Raw genomic sequence first — 23,946 nt, 5'->3', positions numbered from 1 at the left:
TTCTTTGTAACGTATTATTAGTCTACTAAAAATAATTTAGATAAAGATTTATTATTATTATTATTATAATTATTTATTTTATTTTTCATAATTTGTTTTTATTTAATTTATATAAAATTATATCATTATTTTTGCTTAAAACATTTAACTAATTATGTGGTTGCACAAAAGGAGACTAGTTTTTATAACATCTTAGGTAACTGAATACTTCAAGTATTAAAATTATTAAAACTTTTTTTTTATTTCTCGTTCGGTTCATAAAGAAACTAACTGAAAAAAGAAATAAAAAATAAATAAATAAATAAAGGTGCCGACAACAATATCTCGGATCTTGGCTTGGAGCCCAGATGGAGTTCACTTTCGCTAGGTGTGACTGGCAAGGAATAGGACACGTGGCATGCTAGATTAAAGGGGTTCTGGGTCCCACTGGCAATGGCCATCACAGCTGCCACACTGACTGACGTGGGTAGTTGCCGCTTTAAAAGGCGTTGTCTATTATGCCTACAGTTTTCCCATTTTACCCCTCAAGAATATCCGCTTTGACTCTTGTGTCCTCGCTTAACTTGCAAACCCCCATTATTTTCAGATTTAGGACCCCGCTCCACGCGCCTTGCTTCCCACGCTCCAAAAACTGATCCCATGTACTTTGAGATATTTTTGGCAATGGACCATGCATGGATTAATTAGGGAGTTGAATGGACCACTGAAAGCAGACCAGCAGAGACACCTTATATATATATATATATATGTACACACACACACACAGTGTGTTACCATTTCAGAACTTGTTAGAAACTTCAAGCAAGTTTTTTAAAAAACGTGCAATATAATTTTTTAATTAAAAAGTAGTTTATATTATATATAATGTCCGACGATTAGACGTAGGCGTATGGAATTAAATGTCTATCATAAGAAATACTTACCCAATAAATTAAAATTTACCCATTTGAAAATACACAAAAGTAAAATATATTATATAGTTTTTTAGTATAAAATTAGATATTTGGAGGGGGTGAGGGTGCAATAATGGGTAATGATTCAAAATTAAGCTTTTAAGGTTGTTGTTTCACAAGCTGTACAGGAGTGGAGTGGAGTGGGAATACGTACACACACACGCATAGAAGAAGGAAAGACATACCATGAAATGTGAAACACAAGGCCACATGCTTTGTCCATCAATTCTTATACCCAGTTTTTTTTTTTAAAGAAAAAAATAAATAAATTGAAAGGAACAAACAGGCTTTCCCTATTACCCTGCACTTCTCAAACAAACCCTAAATATGGAAATAACAAAATATTTTATTAAGCAACTTAACTAAACAAATTACTCTCTTTTTCGTTTTGGCCTCTTTCTCTGCACCAGCACCACTCTCTTCTCCCCTCTCTCTCTCTCTCTCTCTCTCTCTCTCTCTCTCTCTCCAAAAATCTTCGTCTCTGTCTTTGCTGCTCTCTTTACTTGGATGCATTGTACAGTCTCCTTCTCCCCATACTGCTTATGGGCTCAGGGAGTCTTCTTTCTTAACCTCCACATACACCATAGCTTTTTCTGATTTTCTTTCTATTACTTGCTAATGGAATCTCTGTCAGTGAATAAATGGATGGAAAAACCACAACCAGTCCTCTTCTGCTGAACCCAACTGTAACTACTTCTATCTCTTTCTTTTACTGCTCATGTTTCTTCATTTATTGTTTTTCCCTCTTTAATTTCTAGTACTCTACTTCTCTTCGTTTCAGCTTCCAATCTTCTTGGAACTATTTGGCTCTTATATTGCTAGCTACTCATCCTTATTCGCATTCTGATGTGGGTTTTTTCTTACCTTATTTTATTGACAACCTTATCCGTGCGTTCTTCATTTGCTTTTTTTTTTCAAAAGAAATTTTTGTTTGGCTGATTTGTTTATATCTGTTTGTTTAGTTACGCTTTTTTTTTTTTGTTTTTTATTTGAAATTTGACAGCGCTTAGCTTCCTAAACAAACAGTTAGCTAAATTGGGCCTTGTTTAGCTGTGATAGGTTTCATTTAGTTGGGTTAATTTCTTTAACAGTCCCGATTTCAAACTCTGTTGTTATGCACTATTTTCTCCTGTGTTTTGATGTGAGTCTGAAGTGATTTCTTATTTTTAAGTTTGATTTTGGTAGCGAAAGGAAAGCGTAACTGATTTTGGGTTGATAAGGCTTGGAGAATAAAAGAACAAAAAGAAAGAATCTTCAAGTGATAAGTTTTATGGACTGGAACCTCAAAGCAACTTCATGGGATTTGAGTGATTTTGAGCAAGAACCTGTTACCAACATAGATATTGGAATTGATGGGTCAAGCAGCCTTGGAGGCCCCAGGTCTAGAGGGAATTTTTCTGTCGATTTGAAACTTGGGCAAGTTGGTAATTCAACTGATGAGTCATTAAATAAGTGGAAGGATCCTGGAGTGACGAAGATGGAGTCTTCACCTTCAGGATCATCTAAGAGGGCACGGGCTACTAATAATGGGACTCATACAGTTTCATGCCTTGTTGATGGCTGCAACTCAGACCTTAATAATTGTAGGGACTACCATAGGCGCCATAAAGTGTGTGAACTTCACTCAAAGACTCCTCAGGTTTTGATTAATGGTCAGAAGCAAAGGTTTTGCCAGCAATGCAGCAGGTACAAACTAGAGTATTATCTTCTTACTTTCTCAACTACGTCCTGGAAATGTGTAGCAATTTGCATGTTTTTCCTTCGATTAATTTTCTTGGCAATGGATTTGGAATTTTTGTAACTGCTTGTCATCTTTAACTTCTATTGATACGGTTTCTTTTTAAGCTTCATCATTCAGAACTGTTGCCTACACCTGCAAGGATCTTGGCTGTAACATTTATGATAGACCTTGGAGGTGTGAGGAATGCCCATAATATTGGCTTGTTACACTCTGATAAATGTTCTTCAATGAGTTTATAGCTCAGTGGCTGGTTCTGATATGATGCAAAGAAGTCAGAGTTAGAGAACATTTATCCATTTTTTGCCCTGTTAATTTAAGATTGGTATGTGCTTATACTGTCATGGGTGTCATGGCCGAAGGATTACCTGGAAAAAAAAATCTTTATCATTTTGGAGTTCTATCTGGATATTTCTTCCTGGAAGAGGGTGTTCTGTGCAGGATTAGCTTTTTCTGTTCTTTTTCCCAGGAAGGTGATCCAAACAAATTGCAATTGCTAACAGCTCTTTTCCCCAGGAAAGAGATCCAAACAAATTAGGAGCTCTCTAAGATGTCCTTGAAGTCTCTCTTTCTTCCATTTAGAGTTTAGAGCCTTATTTTTATGGACAGATATATGCACTAACAGTTGTAAATTTGTAGAAATTTCTTTTAATTTATGAGTAAAATGACAATTAGAGATGAAAACAAAAACAAGGAAATTATCACACTGACAAAAGAGAAATACCGAGGAAACTTTCTGCCTTCTCCTGAAGTCTGTAGCTAAAAATTGCTCCCATTTTTTTTTCTATGCCAGTGGAATGAGCTTAAATTGCACTTTGTTTTTTATATTAAATGTTACGATTTATTAAGGTTTATTATGCTTATTATAGGTTTCATTCACTGGAGGAATTTGATGAAGGAAAGAGAAGCTGCAGGAAACGGCTTGATGGACACAACCGTAGGAGAAGGAAACCTCAGCCAGATCCCCTCTCACGTAATGCAGGTTTCTTGTCCAATTACCAAGGTTAGCTTAGCTCTAGTACCCCAAATTTCAGATATGAAGCTGGTGTCTTGATGCATACAAATTCCCTGGGTGAATTCTTGTTGATGAGCAGGTGCTCAGCAGGGGACTTGGTCATGTGTACTTGGTTATGTTACTAATATCATCCACTGGCTACTAAAAAGATTTTTAGTGGCCTACTTTTTTTCCTAGGATAAGATTTTGATTGTCTAAACCTGTGGCAGGTCTAATGCTTTAACTTTGATACTTGTTTGATCCACATCATGGTCCTTGTAAATGGATCCGACACATGTGCTTCCCACTTATAAAGTGCTGCAAAGGCTATTTTGAAGTTGGTGAATCAAACATTATCTTGAAGATGAAACTGTTTGTTTCAGTTGCTTAAGATATTTCGGCCAGGAAATTCCCTCAAAGTTGCTTTCAAATGCATGCATAATCCCCTATAATGTAGATGATACACCTTCAGCAGATTCTTATTAATCATTCATGTTCACAACGTTAAATGATTGCTCATTAGGGGCCTACAGCTTTTAGATTTGTCTAGTAAATTGTTGAGAAGAGAATCGAGGAACACATTATAAAAGCCTGGTGTATTTCTTCTCAGAATTAAAAGTGATTGATATCTTGGATAACGACACCTGCTGTTGTTTCAGGTACCCAATTGCTGCCATTCTCCAGCTCACATGTATATCCATCAACCAATGTGGTGAACCCCACCTGGGCTGGGGTTGTCAATGCTGAGGCAGATGCTAGGCATTATAACAAGCACCAACAGTTACACTCTCCTGAGAAACAGAATATTTTCCTTGGATCCTCTCCGAGTAGTGGCTACAAAGTTGGAAAACAATTCCCATTCTTGCAAGGTGACAATCCCTCTCTCAACAATCAAACTCATCAAGAAGCTTCTATATGCCAACCTCTTCTGAAGACCATCTCTTTGTCAGAAAGCAGTGTGCGTGGCCACAATATGTTCTATGACAGGTTGACAACTCGAGCTCATGACTCGGATTGTGCTCTCTCTCTTCTGTCATCACCGCAGGCACAGACATCAGGGATCAGCTTGAACCACATTGTGCAGCCTAGCTCAATCCCTCTTGTGCAGCCCTTAGGCCCCGGCCTTAACAAACACAGTTTCGAGCCCATGGATTCCGTTCTGGTATCTAACAGTAGGGATGTTAGTGTTCACTGCCCTGGAATGTTTCACGTCGGATCTGACGAGTCATCCTCTGGGAACGAAGCTCCTCAAACACTACCCTTTCACTGGGGATAGTAACAAATTCTGGTGCTTTCACCTGGCAAAATAAACCTGGATCCTCCCTGTGATGAACCTGATGGAATTCACTGTTCTAAAATCTGCGAGCTTGGTGAAATTCTCTGGTTTTCAATGGTAATCAGCCCCGTTTTGGACTGTTCCCCGAGATACTGCAATATCTATCATCAAATGTTGGTCTTCTCCATCCAGTTCCTGTTAGTCCTCGTCATAAGACCATTAACTCTTTTTTTTTTTTTTTTTTTTTTTTAAATGTTATTTTTTTCACTGTGACATCGGGCCAAAAAGCTGGGAATTTATGGCTTCAATGAGGGGGGGGGGGGGGTTGTTTTATGTGTATTTCAGATCTCAAGACTAAGTTTTTGTTTGGATTCGGAATTTAACAAAACCAGTACCATATAAACTAGAAGGGTTTGATCAACAACTGGAAAATGTGTTGGGATTAGGGAGAAAGATGTAACTTGAAATATCTGGCTAGTATAATATAACAAAAAGTTTGTGGGTTATGTTGGGCTTAAGCTGATAAAGCATTGCGTTCTTAAAAAGAAAGCAAGCAATTAGAATAGGTGTGATATATCCAGAAATTGATTAGGTGGCAGTTGATATGCTTCTGTTGTGAGCATCTTAACTATTAGATACCAAAGAAGATGCAGTAATAGGTTCCAACAGTGTAATGGCAAATCAAGACATGTGACAAACTGGTAATAGACTAGTGCAGGATTAGCAATTAAGTGGCAACAAATGTAGTAACCTTCTCCTTTTAATAATCACCAAACCACTTAATCACCTATGACTCATTATTCCTAGTGGCAACCAGAAAAACTCTGTGAGCTCCCATACTTACAATTGCTTTATATATATTTTCCTCATTACTATGTTAATTTTTTTGGGTGTGAAAATTATTATTTTTAGATAAACTATGGTTATCTAGTTGTTCATTTTACCAAGTTACTATTGATGTTGTATCTTTATACGACTATTGAGAAGAAACACATGCAGATAAGAGAGGACACTCTAGGGTGAGGGACCCACTTTAGTGCAGTTAGCATTAGGAAGTGAATGATCAGCCTTACGATGATAGTACACGTAACAGGGAAATCACAAGCTTTGTTAGAGTAAATTAAAAAGATAAATTTTATTCAATTATATTCTTCAAGTACGAGCTTCCTAAATTAAGGAAGACGGTTAGTCCTTGTCGAATAACGTAAGTTTGAATGTAGAAAAAAATGGCATGCTCCTTATACCATCTATCAAAGAGATGGGTGCAGGAAGCAACATCAAATAATGTTTTAAGAGCATCAATAAAAAAGACAAGAAAGTGAAAGGCCACTAAAGAGGAGGTGAAGTTAGTTCAAATAGTTGACAAGTTTGGAACGGAAACCCGCCTACTAAAAAAAAAAAAAAAAGGGCTTGAGGTCAAGCTCCGAATGATTCAATGGTTGGTCTCTATTTCTTTAAAAAATTTGAGGGGAGAACTTATTTCGTCTAATTAAAGAAAATTCAATAATTATACTATTATGACGAGATAAAAAATTGTAAATAATGATTTTTAAATTATGACCTACTCGAATAAAAATATTTTATTTTAAGTACAAATCTAAATGAAAATATTCTTAGATAATATATAGTGGACGAATCCGATAAAAATAAGTAAAAAGTTGGACATCTTTAGTACGCGAGATGACTCGTCACTTCTTTGGGTAGAATACCATTGTTTCTCTCTTTTGTTACTTTTCTTTTTTTAATTGGTGTTCATTTTCTCTATTTGTATTACATAGAGTGACAGATTACTTTTTTTTTAAAGTATTCAAGTGGCTTTGAGTTACAAAAGTATAATCTAATTATCTGACTCTAATTAAAAAAAAAAAAAAAAACTCTCTCTCAAATTTTTTATCACTTTTTTTTTATAAAGCTACAAAATTATAGATATATATATAATAATAGTGATTCTCCTTATTTTCATGACAATAGAGGTATAAAATAATAACATACTCATCTCTTTGCTCTTCTCTCATCTTCTCTATTATTCTATATGTAACGGCCCCGGAAAATATTAAAAAAGAAATGAGTATTTAAATATATCGAATGCGGAAGCAAGATCAAAATTTCAGTTAACATCCCTTACACGAAAAAAAAACCCAAAAGAACGTACTTAAAATATAAAAGGTTAAACTAACTAAGGAAGAAAACTCGAAAATAAACTATGCGTATGACTACAGAGTCTCTAGGCATCCCCTTCGTCGTCCTCCTGCGGAACGGGCTCGGGAACCATGTCTTCCTGATCTGAAATGGTTAATTAAGGAGTGAGCTACACTAGCCCAGTAAGAACATCACGATATCTCACCGTCACGGAGATAAAGGTGGGTAGAAAACCACAAAAAGACCAATGGAGCATAATTTACAATAAACTCGTTTATTAACATGAAAACCTTTACCATCCACTTACCTCGGTGGAATTTATGAAAACAATATAAGAAAAATAATAACATTATCACAATCATGGAATAATATAAGCTGTAAAACATAGCACTTATCACGCCTTTTGTAATTCAATCATTATACAACATATCCTTTTCTCATTTACCAGCCTACTAGTATCCATGGGGGTCCCTAGGGGTCCCGCTACCCGTTAACCTTTAACATTCATAATCAGTTTCCAGGGCCGTCCCCATACCCCGTCCGGTATGGGCGCCAAAACCATAAACCTCAATACCCCGTCCGGTATGAGGGTGAAACGGGCCGTCCCCATACCCCGTCCGGTATGGGCGCCAAAACCATAAACCTCAATACCCCGTCCGGTATGAGGGTGAAACGGGCCGTCCCCATACCCCGTCCGGTATGGGCGCCAAAACCATAAACCTCAATACCCCGTCCGGTATGAGGGTGAAACGGGCCGTCCCCATACCCCGTCCGGTATGGGCGCCAAAACCATAAGATCTCCATGCCCCGTCCGGCATGTGAGACCACAATCCCGGTAGGGTTCCCTACGGACCCGGTCCGTCCACCATCTCCCAGGATATCTAGTCAGGCTGACCCCGTCATACAATTATCAGTCTATACAATGTTTCATTTCCCTTTTTCCTCAATAAGCATCATCAATTCACATTTAAACAAGCAAATCGTAATTCATGCCGAACAGACAACATACAGTATCAGTTCTTCAGTTATTCAACCCATAATTAATAAAACAGTAATATATGCATTCGAAATTATAAAATGAACACATCAAACCCCATAATGCATTTAAAGCTGTAAAACAGTGTAAAACATGCCAAACAACAGTAAATCATTAATCACACTAGACTCGGGCTCCATTAGCAACCTTAAGCAATTTCACACATGCGTTAATTCAAGAAATACCGTTTTATCATTTTGAACTTTAATACCGTGATAGGAAATAAGGTGAGGGGTCCTTACTTGTTTTCGGGATCCGAATACGATTCACAGTGCGCCTGCAGGCTGTCCCTAATTTTCCCTGAATTTTTTTCCCGAGGAACTGAAACACGCTAACAGTACTTGCACGTGTTCCAAAAAAAATCCAAATTAGGCCCAGGGCCTCTTTCGGCCCAAATCGCAACTCCGGCACGGCGGCTCCGCCGTGCTCCGGCGACGGCGAGTCGCCTCGGGTTGGCTGTTTTCGGCCGAATTCGGCCACACTCGCATCGGTCCTTGTCAGAAAACAACCCTAGGGCCCTCGGGGGGCCAAAAAATCACGGAAAAGCGGAGCTTACCGGCGGCGGCGCTCTCGGGTACGGCGACCCTCCGGCGAGGTTCGTGTTTTGGTGATTTGGCTTCGGTCAACCTGTAGAGAAAAGAATGGTGATCACGGTGATATAAAAATTGCATCGAACGGAAGCCGGGAAGGGCCTCGTCGGAGGCAAAAACCGAGAGGGGGCGCGGCGGGGCCGCTGGGCTTCGGCCGCGTATTCCGGCCGTTTGGCCGGAATTTCGGCTTCGATTTGGCCATAGGAGGAATCAGTGGGGAAAAACGAGTCGGGGGTATGAAATTTACTTCGATCGGCGGTCGGAAATTTCCCCGGTGCGGCGGCGAGTGGCGGCGGGTGGCGGCGGTCGGCCTCTGGTTCGTCTTCTCCGGCGAGCGGCTGGCGGCTAGGGTTTGTGGTCTGGTGTGGGGGTTCTATTTATAACCCCTTGCCTTTTGATCACAGCCGTTCATTTCATTTTAATCTGGGCCGTTCGTTTTTGATTGAATCTGGGCCGTCCGTGCATTTGAATCTGGGCCGTCCGATCGCGCGATTGATCTGGGCCGTCGGATCGCACCCACGCGGATCGCCAACGTGGCTCCTTTTGGAGTGACGCGATCTTGCCACGTGGCAGGCCCCGGTTGGCCGGGCCTGCTGACGTGGCCTCCCCTTTTTTTTTTTTTTTTTTTTTTTTTTTCCGGGTGCTACACTATATTATTAGTCAGTTTCTTAAGAAGGTTGTAAATCTTTAAGATTAATCATTTAACAAAAAAAAAAAACACTTTAAAAATACTTATACTTTCTGTAAAAGAGTATTATTTAAAATATTAAATGACAAATAGGTGAAGGTAATTTTTGAGAGAGTCTAATCATTTTTGTAGATCCAAATTTTTTAGACTAAATGTATGTGGTTTTTTGCTATGAAATAGCAATATAGGAAACCAAATGCACTTTATTTTTATTATTGAAGAAAGGTGAAGTGAAAATAATTGGGCAATGTAAGGTAGTCCGAGTGGAATATGTTAAGCTGCTGGACAACAAATTTTTTACCTATATATGTTTGACGTGATTTTATAAATAAATAATAGTGCAAGAAGCCATATTACTCAGATTTTCTTTATTAATAGTGATGATATTGATGACGAGTATTATGGTATTAATAATATTAAATGGTAACAAAAATAAAAATATCAATAATAAGATGGTGGTGGTGATAACATGAATAATATTGACAATAACGGTACCGATAATTAAAATAAGTGTGATAATAGAAAAAATGATATAAAAGTAAAGACAATAACAACTTCGCTAGCAATGATAATAATAACATTAGTGATGATGAAAAATACTATTGAAGAAATAATAACGATGATAATAAAAGATAGTTATGACAATAATAATGATCTTTAATTTAAACTGAAAATATTAGAAATTTTAAATATGTATGATTATATGATTATTAAATTTTCAAATTATAATGACTATGAAGGCAAGAAATTATATGATTATTTATTTTTTGTTAATATAAACTAAAAATTGGATAAGTTCTTGAAAATAGATTAGATAGAATTAGAATTAGAATTAGAATTTGAGATAATTTTAATTTTGAATATAATGTAAAATAATTATTTACAGTTTTCTTATTTTATTGAAATATTTAATATTTATATTTATCTAGATTATTGTTTTTATTAATATTGTAATTAAATAAATGATCTTATATATTTAAATTCATTAAGATTAGAATAATAATTCAATTAAGAATACCTTTGTGCAATTCAATCTCATTAGAAATGAAGGATATGCAAGTAAGTTTCTAACTGAAATTTCCTCTCATTCAATCCCAAGATACAAGCACCAAAATTTTTTAATTTTTGTACAGCTTTGTATTGTATTAAAAAGATAAAAATATTAATCACGCATTTATGATTTAATATACTATTTTATTTATTAATTATAATTTATAATTTTATTATGTGTTTTAATTTTTATTAATATTAAAAATTATTTTGTAATTAAACATGATAGATAATTTGGATCAACAAATATTTATTCAATCTGATCTGAACTGAAATAAAAATAATTTGATCTAATTTGAACAAATTCAATAGGATTCTAATTAGATAAATACATTTTTAGTTAGGAATGTTGCATCCGTGGTTTGATTAATACTCAAATAACAAAATATTAATTCAAAACATTATTATTTTTTAATTTCAGAATTTGTAATAATATTATTTATTTATTTAATGGTATTATATATTTAAATATATTTAAAAAAATAATTTTGGTATGTTCCATTCCATAAATTTATTACAAAAAACTGACCAAAGAATTCCAAAAAATCCAACCTCCTAAATCAGTGTGGTTTAACGTTTCTGTTCATTTCTTCCACAGTCTACCCTAAGCAGTGAAGCGACCGCGACAGAGGAGGTCCGAGCAGCAGGACTTGACTCGTGGTTGCATGGAACAGAGCAAGATGAGCGTGCTGGTAAAGAGGGTCTCAACTTTTGGCTACAATAAGAGATTCCGGGGGGCAGAGGAAGAAGGAGAAATCGGGGGAGAAAGAGAAGAAAAAAAGAGAGTTAGAGCGAAAACGAAAGGAAGTGATCCGGAATGAGGGAGGTAACAAGGAAGGACCTGGAGGAATCAGGCTTTTGTTCTTTTTTGAGAAACGAAGAGACAGAGAGGCGTAACTAGAGGAGAAGAAAGAAGAGATGGGGAGAAATTAAGAACAAGAAATCAGAAAGAAAAACAAAAAAGCGGGGGTGGGGGGTGTTGGGTTTGGTGGGGGCGAAGCAGAGCTGAGCAGCAATGAGAGCTAAGAGAGCCCGAGAAAAACTATTTGTTCTGTGAACCAGCACTGGTAAAAATTTTGAGCCTTTTGACATTTTCTTAGGTGTTGGCTTTGTTAAATTTTAATAATTGAATATCGAGGAAGATGATAATTGTGCATTGGTCGGTAGGCTTAATGTCCTTCTTTGGTGATTTTGCTTATTTTTCTGCTGGTGTGGTTTGTTGTGAACGTTGATTGAATTTCAAGGTTTGGATTTCGTTCCTGTCTGAAGATTTCTAAATGACAGATTTACTAGCAAACTAAGTGCTTCATAAAATGCTTAAGAGTATTGGACGTGGAGATTTCCACCTCAAAATCGTTTCATGCATTTGTCTATCAGTTTTGCTTTGGGTTCCCATCTGATTTTGATTTCTTTTTAAATAGTTGAAACTGTATGATGAAATCCTCAAATTGGTATTGAGGTTACCTAAAGGATGAATGCTGATCTGGATAAAAGGTGTTCTATTGTACATGATATAAATTTCAGCTTTTGTCAACCCTATTTGCCTTAGCATGGTTCATTAAGTACGAAGAAGAAGATCAGCTCCTCCCATGTTTAGGCTTTGAGGGTGCCTGTTAGCTCACCAGCTGCTTACCAATAGAACCCCTCTTGGTTTTATTGTCCGATCCGATGTTTCTTGTGCTTGTTATTTGCACCTATGTCTTGCTTATTAGTCTGCTCTTTATTTTAAGTTGCTTTTCAAAAACACATTGAATAATTATTAGGTCTTGAAGGACATGATCAGTTATGGGTCTGTTTGAAGTGTGGATTTTTACGTGAATGTATATTAATTAGAGCACGCATATACCAGGATGATTCATTTTTTCATATGCGGCTGATTTTGATGTATGGGTGGAACACATAAGCTTTGTCAATGGAAGATATAATCCAAAACCAGGAAAACATTTCTGGAGAAGGGATAAATTTGGAAGATCATTATTTGATTCCTTATGTACTTAAGTCCCCCTCCCTGATATAGCTTGTAAATAACTATTTTTTGTAGTTTAGTGGATTTTAGTTGATGTTCAATGCCAGATCCACACACTCGCAACTTATTTATTGGTTATAAATGCATGCTAATTAGAATCTAGTTAACCATCCTATACCACAAGATTGATAACTCAGACCTTCTCACCTTCTAAAAATTTTGATCTAGGATATTTGCTTATAGACCCATGTAAATCTTAGCATTTGATCTCTCTCCCAAATAAGGTTAGTAGCGACCCCACAATCTTTCAAATAAATTGTTCTTTTCTGGGAGAGCCTCAACACAGTTTACTTGTGATAGGATGATGTTGCTGGGGATGGTGTGGTTATGGTGCTGGTGGTGGTCAGTGTTACTAGCGGCAGGGTGCTCAGTGATTTTGGTACTTGTGGTGATGGCAGCGGCAAGTTTGTGCTGCTAGTGATGGTGGGGCTTGCAACAACAGCGATAGTGATTGTGTTTGGATGGTGGTGGCGATGGTGCTGGTAATGGTGGCTAGTGGTGACTATGGTGGTGGTGGCAGCAACAACAACAATGACAATGATGGTGGCAATGATGGCAGAATTGGGGGTAACAATGGTTGTGGTGGTGACAATGGTGAAGAAGGGGATGAGGGTGGTTGTGGTGGAGCGATGGTAATGTTCTTTTTAAGGGACATAGGTAAAAGAAAAAATAAATTGGAAAATGTATTTTAGACTTTTTAGAAAAAATAAATTGGAAAAGGTATTCTAGAAATTTTATGATAGCACTGAGTGGGTACTGTTTATTCACTTTTTTTTAAAGAGTAAAAGAGAGTAGGATATGTATGTCCACTATAGGATACAACTCGTATAAGAAAATGTCACAGCTAGCAAAATGTCAATAAATTCCTTGAGATTCTTAGAAGTATAAAGAAGATAACTCTTAAATACAAAAAAAAAAAAAAAAAAAAAAAAAAAAAAAAAAAAAAAAAAAAAATCTCAGGGTTTAGAACCATTAAGGATAGCCCTTATTTCTCTCTCATGAATGAATAACATTATCCACTCTAAGATTTGTGGTGTATTATCTTTTTTTTTTTTTTAGAAATATTTTACATTTTAAAAGGCATGTGCAATACGAGAATTTCTTAGAAGGTCATCAATCCTAATACTATTCTCGCCCAAGAATGCTTAACTGCGGAATTCTAATGGGATCCGGTGCGTTAGTACTGATATGATCGCACTTATTTGTAGTGTATTATCTTATTATTTTTTTTTTCGAAAGAAAAGTGTAGAAAATATATATTGATATGAGGCGTCAAGTGTATTATCTTACTTATAAAAAGACTTACTCGCATGCATTAGGTAGGATGGGATAAAAAACCTTATGTACTCCTTACACTATACTATTCATTTTACCAAACATAGCCATCGACTAAGATATTAGAGGTGCTTTGAATAGTGTACTTTTTCTTTTGATCTTCCAAAGAACTTTCACTTGAGAACCTAAGAACGGAAAGGGAATTTATTTACAGAATCACGTCCTTCTATCTTGATACGAAAGACGGGCAAACCTTAAAGAGAATGGTTTAATTGGAAATAGTGTAAAGTTTCAAGACTAAGGCACCATGAAATAAGGAAGATGTTCAAGGAGATTAAGGTGATATTTGGGATTGCTTATTTCATGCTTAGGAATAGCTCTAAGCATTTTGTTTAAAACTCTCAGTTTTGTACCATTAAAGACAATCTCTCAATTTGTAGCATTTAAAAAATAGTGCTTATTAAGTTCTTAAAAATGACTTGAAGAAGGCAAAAATAAATATCCTATTATTAACTTTTTAGCTTCTTATTTTTTATCTAATTTATTTAATTAACTTCTTCATATCCACTTAAAATTAAAAATGATATGATAATGTAAATTACAAAATATTTACAAAATAAGTATATATTATTTATTTATTTTAGCAATTGTTTATTTTTACTATCAGTACTTTATCTAAAACGCGTAATTTCTTATTTTAAAATAAGAATTTATTTACTTTGAGTAGTTTAAAATACTCTACTATTTTAAGCACATTTGTTTAAGGAATCTCAAACATCCTCTAAAAAGCTCAGTAGCACCTCATTCGGGAATGGTTCAAAAAGCAAGAAAGGAATGGGTAAACATTAGTGGGTGGCAAATATAAAAGACTCTTTTTTCTTTGGATAATATTATCCCGTCTAATTGTCCTTGACATAGGTGTTGTTAGGTCGGGTTTTATCTTTGTATTATAAGACTGTAAACGCTTCTTCCCAACAAGATATTCCCTTTTTCTTCTTTCTTCCTGAACTGTAATAGAATTAGGAGCATTTTTACTTTGGAAAAAAAAAAGAACTAGGAGCATTTTTTACAATGCTTACCATATTTACGAGGGGTGTCTTGGGGAATGCCTAATTGGGGAGCCTTTTCAGTGTGGGATCTTGTTTAACCTATGTACTCTTCTCCCTTTTTATTTATCAAGGTGTAATGTGTTTTAAAGTTCTTTTCTAAAAAAATGTGTTTCATGTGCTTCAGTTTCAATTTGTATTGGACCAGTTGATACACTAGTAATCAAGTCTTCAATAAACTAGTGGAGTGTACATCATCCATTAGATCAATACATGTTCCTATGCCTTACAATCTTGTCTAACTTTCTTTGCTTTCGCGACCCGCTTCTTCTTTGTTATAGAAAGCACATCTTCCTATTCCATTCTTTTTTCATATCTCCTTTAATGGGAATAAAAAAGGAACTCAATGAAGAACTAAAACCTGGCTCAATTACCAGTTTGCATCCATGGCTCTATGGTTAAACACTTAACCTACGTAAAAAAAGTGGCAAATTCACTGGTTTGCTTCTTCCTTAACGCCCTTGAGTACATTGGTGGTGAAGTAAAGATAACTCTAGGGAAGGACTAAAGGATCATATAGAGATTTAGTACCAGTTTTGCATATATATAGATATATATATATATATATATTTATTTTTGGAGGAGGAGAGATTTTCAGTTTGCAAATTAGCAACCTTTGGTTTTTGCTAGTGAAAAAAAGGAAGCTCAACTAAAAATGTTATCAAATTTTCCTTTCTGAAAATTGTTTCCCATTTTTATCATTGAAAATAATCTCTATGGAAAACAAAATTGGAGATAGGAAATGGAAACACAAAAGATAGAATTTTTAGGTCTAAATGCCCCTGTAGATTCTATAAATTTTCATATTTTTTTTTCACTAGTTCTTTTATGGCAGGTAAGAAATAGTAATATCGGATAAGTAATTGTAGAACTACAATGATCCTAATAATATAGAAAGATAGAGAGAAAATATGAGGAAGAGAATAGAAGATTAGATAAAGGGAAATATGGGACAAAGAAGAAAACATTAGACGGAGAATGGAAGAATATTAGGCAAACATGAAGAACAAGAGAGAAAGAGGGAGAACTTGAATCTCAAGGATCATTTCAATAACTCAACATTTGAAATAATAATCTTTCTATTTCTATATTTGGAAAATTGTATATGGATTACACCCTCTTGGTGGTTTAATACTTTACTTTTTATTTCAAAAAGAAAATTTCAATAATGATCATGAATAGTTGTTTAACATAACTAAATGGAGTACTTTATTTATAACACCAAATACAATTAAACGTAGAAAATCTAGAAAATCTAGAAAATAGGAAAATAAGCTAAACAGAAAGGTAATATTAGGAAGACAAAATTAAATCTTCCTATTTCTTTTAGTATAAATTTTCCAAAATGTTTATTTTCATTAATTGGTTGTGCATCATATATCTTATTATTGAAATATACCCACTTTACATCTTCATATTCTGCATCAAATAGTTTTTTATTTCAAAAAAAAATATTTTGCATCAAATAGTATTTGTAATTATATGGCGTCCTAGAAGAAATTGTTTGAAATGATGTCATGTAAACTTCCTTTTTTTTTTTTGAAATAGATGTCATGTAAAGTTCTGATATAATGATTTGAGAAAGATAAATTAAAATGCGATTAGTTTTTGTTATTTATAGTTTCTGTTCCAATTTTCTTTTGTAGAGGTCAATTAGATAATTAATTTGAGAAAAGAAAACGAAGACGTACTGGAGTTGATTTCTTGATGAATATTTAAATTCATAAGCCATGTAAAACCAACAGTAGTAACATTAATCTAGGTGCTGCTTGACTGATTTGAATATACCAGAAACCAAAAAGTGGTGAGAGAAAGCCCAAAAGCCAGCTAATTGAAATCTGTACTAGATGTCTGAAAAAGAAGCAAATCCAAATCTAGTTGCTTTAATTGCAGTGGCTTCACCTTTCCTTATATTTGAAAATAGAGGATCCTTTAAATTGAATTCTCTTCTCTAAGTTTATTTGAGTCCTCTTTGTTGAATATTTGTGCATCATCAATACAACCATAGGATCAAATGAGAAATCAATTGAGGAAGAAGATGGGTGGTTTCTTCTCAGAGAATGATGATATTTTCCAAAATATATTATCAAGGTTACCAGCTTTATCCTTTGCATCTGCAGCATGTGTTAACAAATCCTGGTACAATGGTTGCGGTCGAATTCTTTCGCGCCCTAAACTTGTTTCTGCACTCTCTTGCAACCCTTCCCTTCATGTAAGTAATTGATGTTTATTATTATTGATATTAAATTCTAACCATATAATGATCGTTTTGGTTGCTTAGAAAAACATAGAAATATATTAATTGAAATTGACGGAACTTCGAGGGATAAGTTAAGGTTATTCTTTTCCTTTTAAGTCCCATCGGAATCCGAAGATCTAAATATGCACAAGTGCGACATATTTCTTTATGCTTGACTAAAAATATAACTATAATAAAAACGAAAAGAAAACGAACTGAAATGCAATTTTGGTATTTGACATACAAAAATAGACTATTTCATGCTTATTCAGTAGGGTAGGTTCTGTTTATTTAAGCGAGATGAATATTACTTGTTTCTGAAATTATATTCTTAAAATCTTCATAGAGTTTCTTTTTAGTAATAAATAGAACTAATTGAATCTTTTGATGTGTCCTACATTCTGTTAGCTTGCTGTAAGAGAGGTTGTTGATAAGGTGCTTTTGGAGCCCATATGGCCGCACTTTGCCATTGCCTTTATAGGCACACAATTTAACTTGCAAGCTGCGCACCAACTTGTAATATTCTACTTCATAACCTTCCATCTATTGCACTGCATTTTTAGGAGATCTGGTTTTGTTTTTCGATTTCATTTGTTCTAATATTCTTCGTGATATTATTTGAATATACATTTTTTCAAACAAAAAGAAGAGGCTCTTGGTTTGATTGTGATTTTAATGCAGATCACTGAAAGATTGGGATCTAGAACCCCGACCGTGACAAGTGCTGTTTGTGGCATCATTGGTATGGATGCTTGTACTGATGAACTTAGAGAGGTTTGTCATTATTTTTTCCTAGTTCCTTTCATGTTAACGAGTTAAGTTCTTTAAGCAAAATCAAGTAGGGGGATCTCACATTTTCTTATCAAAATTTTCCATAGGTGAAATGGGACTTTGTTTATCCTGGAGGTCCAAATGGGATGGGACTTAATGCAGTTGAAGATCTTGATTATGGGATTGTTTTGGCTGTTGGTTTTTTTCCGGGCCTAAAATTTGATGTTATCCCGCTTTTGCGCCCAAAGGGGGTATGGTTGCTGTCTTTAAGATTCTTTAGGTTATGTCCTAAAAATTTCTTCCTGTTCTTTGTTGTTGCTGGAATATATAAAATTCTTAATGAATATGCGTTGTAAACAAAAAGATCGTTAAATACATAGAGTCCTTTTAATTTGAAGAGGTAAGAGGTGGCAGTGAGAAATGTCAATTTGATTTGTCATCAAGAAAAGACATCATGTTATGTGGTATTGCGATTTCTATTTAACTTCCGTTTTTCTTTACATAGAACATAAATAGCGCTCTTGATTGTTTGTGCATAACTGATGTTGACTTTTTCTTTTTCTCTTGGAATTAGGAATGCCAAGGTGCTATGGTTGATAAGTTTGTGATGGATATTAGGGAGTATGCAACCACTGTCTCGGGTACCAAAGACCCAGCTGGCATTATATTATTTGGAGTGAGTTGATGCTCCTAATTAGAGATTAATCTCTAAACTAGAAAGAAATTCCATCATTTTATTTCTTCAAGTCAGGTTGATTATTTTCATTGCTAATGTGTTAAATGAATCATGTTTAGGATCAACGCGTCGATGTGAAAGCTGTCATTGCAGAACTTGGTGAGCATTTATTACATCCATATTTTGTTTGATTGTTCCATATTTTTTATGGTTTCTTGGTTCTGCAATTGAGTTATTTTCACGAAGTGAAGATTTTTCTTATGGTCGATCAAGCTTTATTTGTAGTAGTTCTATCCACAATAAACAGATCTTCTTGCAAGGCTCACTGAATGTATCAACAATATGAAACTGAAGTAAATTGCAATTTTGTTGGATTTTTTATGCAAAAATCTTTCATTTACTTGATATCAGTTTGATGTTATATTGCAGATCTTACACATGGCTAAACAAGTTGAATTGCCTTTTATATTTTTCAGATTATGCCATGCCTAAGGAAACAGTTATTGTTGGTGATACAAATGGCTGTTTTTTGTGGAACAGTGTGGATAATTCTCAGAATTACTGGGGGGATCAGTATAACTTTGATATTGTTGGCCTTGTATTTGCAAGGGACAAGAACAAATCTCAAGGTGCAATGTCTCTGCTGTAGAATTTTGAGATGTTTGAAATTGATAATAGGTCTCTGAAGTTACGTTAGAACATGGGAAAAATTTTCAGAAATTAATCATTAAACCTTGTAAGAAAAATTGTTATTCTTGTTACGTGTTATAAGAAAGAAAGAAAGAAAAACTGAAAAATATTGGAAAACCTCTTGTTTACATGCTTTCTCAAAAGTTAATAAAGTGATTTGTGCTTGTTCTTGTGGTTGTTTAAGCTGTTTGAATGAGGTTTCAATTGTTTGTTAGCAATTGAATTCAGAAAATCTGTTATAGAAACTGGCAAAAACCAAGAAGAGCTAAAAAGAGGGAAAAAATTAATGCATTAAGGATAATTTCATAGAATTTTCAGGAGAAAAGCAAGGGAAGATAATGCACTGAAGTTGATCTTATAAACTTTTCTTTTGTATGTGGATGCTTCTTCATTACTCTCTATGTGCAGGTGCGGTGCTCTTAAAAGAATTGTAGTAGATTTGGGTATATTATGCTTTCCCCTATTGATAATTTTTTGATAATTCATATTCAGTACCTAGTTTTATGTGCTTCTTGTTGCTTTCTTATCGAAATTCATATCATGCTTATTTTGAAATTGAACTTATTTGATAAACAACTAGATATCTTTTTTTTCTGTTTCTTGGCTTCAATATAACGTTAATATTGTCTTATTATGATGCCTTGCTACTTCCTTACATTTTCATACTATTGTCATTTGTTATTAGTTTGTTCATTTGTTTGCAGTTTCCTACTAATGTCTTAGTTATATCTTTTTTTTCTCTTCATTTCTTTTTAGACGTCTCGTTAGTAAATGATCATAACTTTTCGCTTAACTTCTTCTATTTTGTTTAAATTATTAGATATTGGAGAAATCCAATTCCATGTTGCAATGTCAACTGGTATAATACCATTTGGTCCCGAACTGCGGGTAGTTTCTGTTGAAGATAGAGGTGCAAAATATTCATGGTTCACTGCTAAAATGGAAGGAGGGAATGGCACTCTAGATGCCCAAGGACTTTTAGATGATGTTGTTGAGCAGGTATGCTGGTCATAGATGACTCATGTTATTTGATTTTGCTTTTCTAGTATGCTTTTGCTTAACTTAAGCACAATTATGACACAAAGCATCTCTCTTGGGCCCAACTGAATAAAGTAGATTTATTATTTTTTTGCATAAAAGAAAATACCTATATTATTTTTAAATTCAAAACACCCACAAATGATAGTCAATCCTGTTAGAGATATTTCCATTTTATTTTGTTATTCTTATCCCTTTTTGATAATTGTACATGATTAAATATTCCTTCATAGCATTGAAACCGAAAACAACTATTAAGTCATAGTAAAGTAAAAAGCACTAGCTATAGTTTTAAACAGCAAAAAGACACAAGTTCAGTTCAAATAAATGGTATTTTAGGTAATTATATTGATATAGACTTCTGTAATTCATAGTAGAAGTTTTTGTTGCTACTCTATTTTTCTTCATTTATCTGAGAAAAAGAAACATATCTTTTTTTTTTCCAAGTTTTGTTGGCATAGAGAGAATATCTTTATTTTTAAAGAAGAAAAAACAAATATTTTTTCTTCAGATTTGATTGCCATGCACCATAAATTGATCTATGAAAATTCCTTTCCGGAATACACTTTTGGCTTAGCAACTGATTAACGCATGGAAAGGGACATTTTATTTTATTTTATTTTCATACAAAGATCTTCTATAGAGGTTCCAGTACCATACAGTTTCTTCTGGACGTTTCTTTGGTTGATTCCTTTTATTTCAAGTTAGATAATTCATAAATATTTTGTTAGATTTTATACATATAGTTTGGTTAGTTTGCTAGAGTATATTTCCATTATTATCAAAAGACAATCTTTGTTATCATCAAACTATGGGGACACATGCTATGTCCGGAATGTTGGCAATATCCACTGCATCAGAGAGAAGTTAGTCCTTTTTTTTGAAATAACAGAGAGAAGTTAGTCTTTAATAATCATTTAGAGCTCTCTCTACTCTCTACCCTTCTCATCTTTCATCCATGGTGAATGATTGATGCAGGTGGAAGATCACTTGCACAGTTTGTATGTTGGGGTCGTGAAAGAAAGAGAATCTTCATCTGGTTCAGAGAATTTGGAGTTGAGGAAGTACAGAGTTTTCCATGAAGTTTTAGGGTAAGATGCCAGAACAATATTTTGCTTGGTTATCTATATTTGCTTACTTAGTTAAACAGAAGGTTGAATATAAACTTCAAGAAAGATAAGCTATTAACAATTTCACTGAATTTGGTGCCTTGGTAAAAGAATAGTCTGAAATGTGAATAAGATTTCTTTTGGCTAATCGGGCAAGAGAGTATTGGAGTCTCATCACTATATCTATGCGTTCACTAGCAATTAGATGGGCTTGATTATAGAATTTAAAGTCACTGCTAAAAACGTTAGTTGATTTAAAATTCTAACTGGAAATATCTTATTTTCTTTGCCATGGATAGAGCCTGAACTTAGTGTTATATTTCAGACTCTTGACCTCCTTTCCTTGTCCCATGAGGTAACCTTGGTCCTGGGTCGAAAACAAATCTCAAGAGTGTTGGAAAATAGCATTTTCTTGTTAACTAAATTTAGAAGGATACGGTTTCCTTTGATAGTCAAATTTCCATACTCTGCAAAATTTAATGGAAATATATTAGTGAACAAGATTGTTTCTTTGAGGGCTATGTTTGAAATAAATTAAAAAACAATGTGGAATTTATTTGCAAATATGTATTCATCTCAACTAGAACATGATGAAAGTTTTATTTAAATGATAAAAAATTAGCTTATATTGTATTTAATTGGAATTTGAATAATACATTTTAAATTCCATCAACTTAAATTCAATTTCTGAATTTGTTTCAAACATAGTCAAGTAGAAATGTTATATTCTCCTAAAACAGATTAGTGTTTGTTTAAGGATTCTAGTAATATATCTGGATAGCTTGTATTTCTTTTTGGCCTGGGATTACTATTTTAACTCCTTTTCTACTTATAAAGTTTAAATCAAAAATAAAAAAGGGCTCTGTATCCAAGAAAAAAAGAAATTTATTTATTGGAATTTTATGTTTTTCAGAGGAGAAGACGGCGGCTTCGTTGTTGATGGTCACGGCATCGAACCTAATGATTCCTTCCTATTCTACCACACGGATTCTGAGACTGCAAAATGTTCTTGCTTCAATGCCTATAAGAATCTTGGACATCTAAAGGAAGCTCTGAGTCTCAAAAATCATGATGGTGGAGGAGGTGCTGAAACTAGTGAAGTGTTTGGATGTGTGAGCTTTTCTTGTTACCGTTCTGGTGAGAGATTTTTTGGACATCCAAAAGTTCTTACTTACCCCTTCTGGAAGAACTTCCCTGGCACTCCATTAATAGGAGCATATTGTCTTGAGGAAATTGGACGTGAAACTGAACAGCTTGTTAGTCAGAAGGATGAAGGAGCAGAAAGTAAAGCTATAGAGGCAATGGGTGAAAAGTATGATGATGAAGAAGAATGCTCAGTCCGCTGTCCCATGCATGTTTATAGCTCAGTTTATTTATTGATGTCATATATTCCTCCTGGATCTCCGCCCCTGGAGTTTTAAGTTTCTGAAGTGTTTGTTTCTTTTCTATCTTTAAACTTCAATAATTTATATCTGGAACTTGGTTACATAGCCCCTAGAGTTTTAAGTTTCTGAAGTGTTTGCTTCATTTCTATCTTTATAAACTTCAATAATTTGTATCTGGAACTTGGTTACAGAGCCCCCAGAGTTTTAAGTTTCTGAAGTGTTTGCTTCTCTTCTATCTTTGAACTTCAATGATTTATATCTGGAACTTTGTTACAGAGATTTCTCACTTGTATGTTTGATGTTAGGACTGGACTACCAAATAGTAAGAGTGGCAATCGTGAAAGTGTTGTTTTTATTATGCAGGGGTATAGAACAGAATTTTATGGAGTCTAGATTTCAAGTAATTGAATTAATGATTGCTCAACAAGTTTTCTTCTCCTCCCCCCAGGAATCTTTTCGCCTGCTTATCTTTGAGGCTGGAACAAAGAACCATACTCTTACCTGTAACATGATGCTCATCGTATAAAAAGATTTTCTACTCTATTAGCTAAGTTTTCAGGCCTGATGAGAAATTTCCGACTCAGGTTGCCAGAAAACCTGCATAAACACACAAGCAAAGAATGGTAAGATGCAACAACCAAAGGAACTTCACTCATAATTTTTTTATTTTATATTCTAAATTTATATTTTTACTTACTGAAAAAAAAAATCAAATAAAAGGTTAATATAGCTTGTTGGCAATGTAGTTCTGCCATAACCGCTGACTGTGGGTATGGAACTCTTCGCACCAGTGAATGATAAATAACCACTTCTTTACCGGGTCGTTTTTTCCTTACACCCCTGAATCCTCATTTTTTATCAGTCTATTAACAACTAATAAAGAAGTCAGGTAATAATTTCATGCTTGCATCAGTTTCTACTTGGTGATATGCTGTTGTTAAAATCACTTTATCATCATGATTTTGGTCCTCAGTTGGGCTCAATCTCTGATCAATTCTTAATTTTATTTCATGTAAACATTGAAAATTAAAAAAAAATAAAAAAAAAATTGAAGTGGAACTAAAAACAATTCAAAGATAAAAATTATAATTCATTTACAAGTAAGATTTCTTTTTGGGGAGAAATTTTACTTGTGAAAATGAGTATAGATCTTAGCCTTCAGAAAAA

General features: G+C 34.5%; 2 protein-coding genes and 1 pseudogene across 6 annotated transcripts; 2 read left to right on the top strand and 1 right to left on the bottom strand.

Annotated features, from left to right (window-relative positions):
* Positions 1-1,320: 1,320 nt before the first annotated feature.
* On the top strand, positions 1,321-5,385 carry LOC110812867 (squamosa promoter-binding-like protein 13A). Of its 4 annotated transcripts, XM_088211506.1 has the most exons (5): positions 1,321-1,639; positions 1,735-1,801; positions 2,139-2,639; positions 3,561-3,694; positions 4,345-5,385. In XM_088211506.1, exons 3-5 carry the CDS (start codon positions 2,224-2,226, stop codon positions 4,959-4,961), a joined length of 1,167 nt encoding a protein of 388 aa, XP_088067632.1. In that variant the 5' UTR covers positions 1,321-1,639; positions 1,735-1,801; positions 2,139-2,223; the 3' UTR covers positions 4,962-5,385. The 4 variants fall into 4 exon arrangements, with proteins under 4 accessions (XP_088067632.1, XP_088067631.1, XP_021895438.2 ...); XM_088211505.1 differs by lacking the exon at positions 1,735-1,801 and having other exon boundaries at positions 2,125-2,639; XM_022039746.2 differs by lacking the exon at positions 1,735-1,801 and having other exon boundaries at positions 1,322-1,639.
* A 5,612-nt stretch (positions 5,386-10,997) lies between these two features.
* On the top strand, positions 10,998-23,052 carry LOC110823046 (F-box/LRR-repeat protein At5g63520-like). Of its 2 annotated transcripts, none has more exons than XM_088210868.1 (11): positions 10,998-11,531; positions 16,992-17,083; positions 17,519-17,626; positions 17,792-17,884; positions 17,989-18,132; positions 18,456-18,557; positions 18,677-18,716; positions 19,034-19,186; positions 20,068-20,246; positions 21,264-21,376; positions 22,308-23,052. In XM_088210868.1, the coding sequence occupies exons 4-11, from the start codon at positions 17,855-17,857 to the stop codon at positions 22,813-22,815; spliced, it is 1,269 nt and encodes a 422-aa protein (XP_088066994.1). In that variant the 5' UTR covers positions 10,998-11,531; positions 16,992-17,083; positions 17,519-17,626; positions 17,792-17,854; the 3' UTR covers positions 22,816-23,052. The 2 variants fall into 2 exon arrangements, with proteins under 2 accessions (XP_088066994.1, XP_088066993.1); XM_088210867.1 differs by having other exon boundaries at positions 16,880-17,083.
* Positions 13,572-13,690, bottom strand: LOC148239791 (5S ribosomal RNA; annotated as a pseudogene).
* Positions 23,053-23,946: the final 894 nt, after the last annotated feature.

The sequence above is a fragment of the Carica papaya genome, chromosome 9, assembly GCF_054855325.1.
Source record: "Carica papaya isolate Zhongbai chromosome 9, ASM5485532v1, whole genome shotgun sequence".
Lineage (NCBI taxonomy): Eukaryota > Viridiplantae > Streptophyta > Magnoliopsida > Brassicales > Caricaceae > Carica > Carica papaya.
The sequence above is the reverse complement of the archived record's forward strand: the minus strand, read 5'-3'. Positions and strand labels throughout refer to the sequence as shown.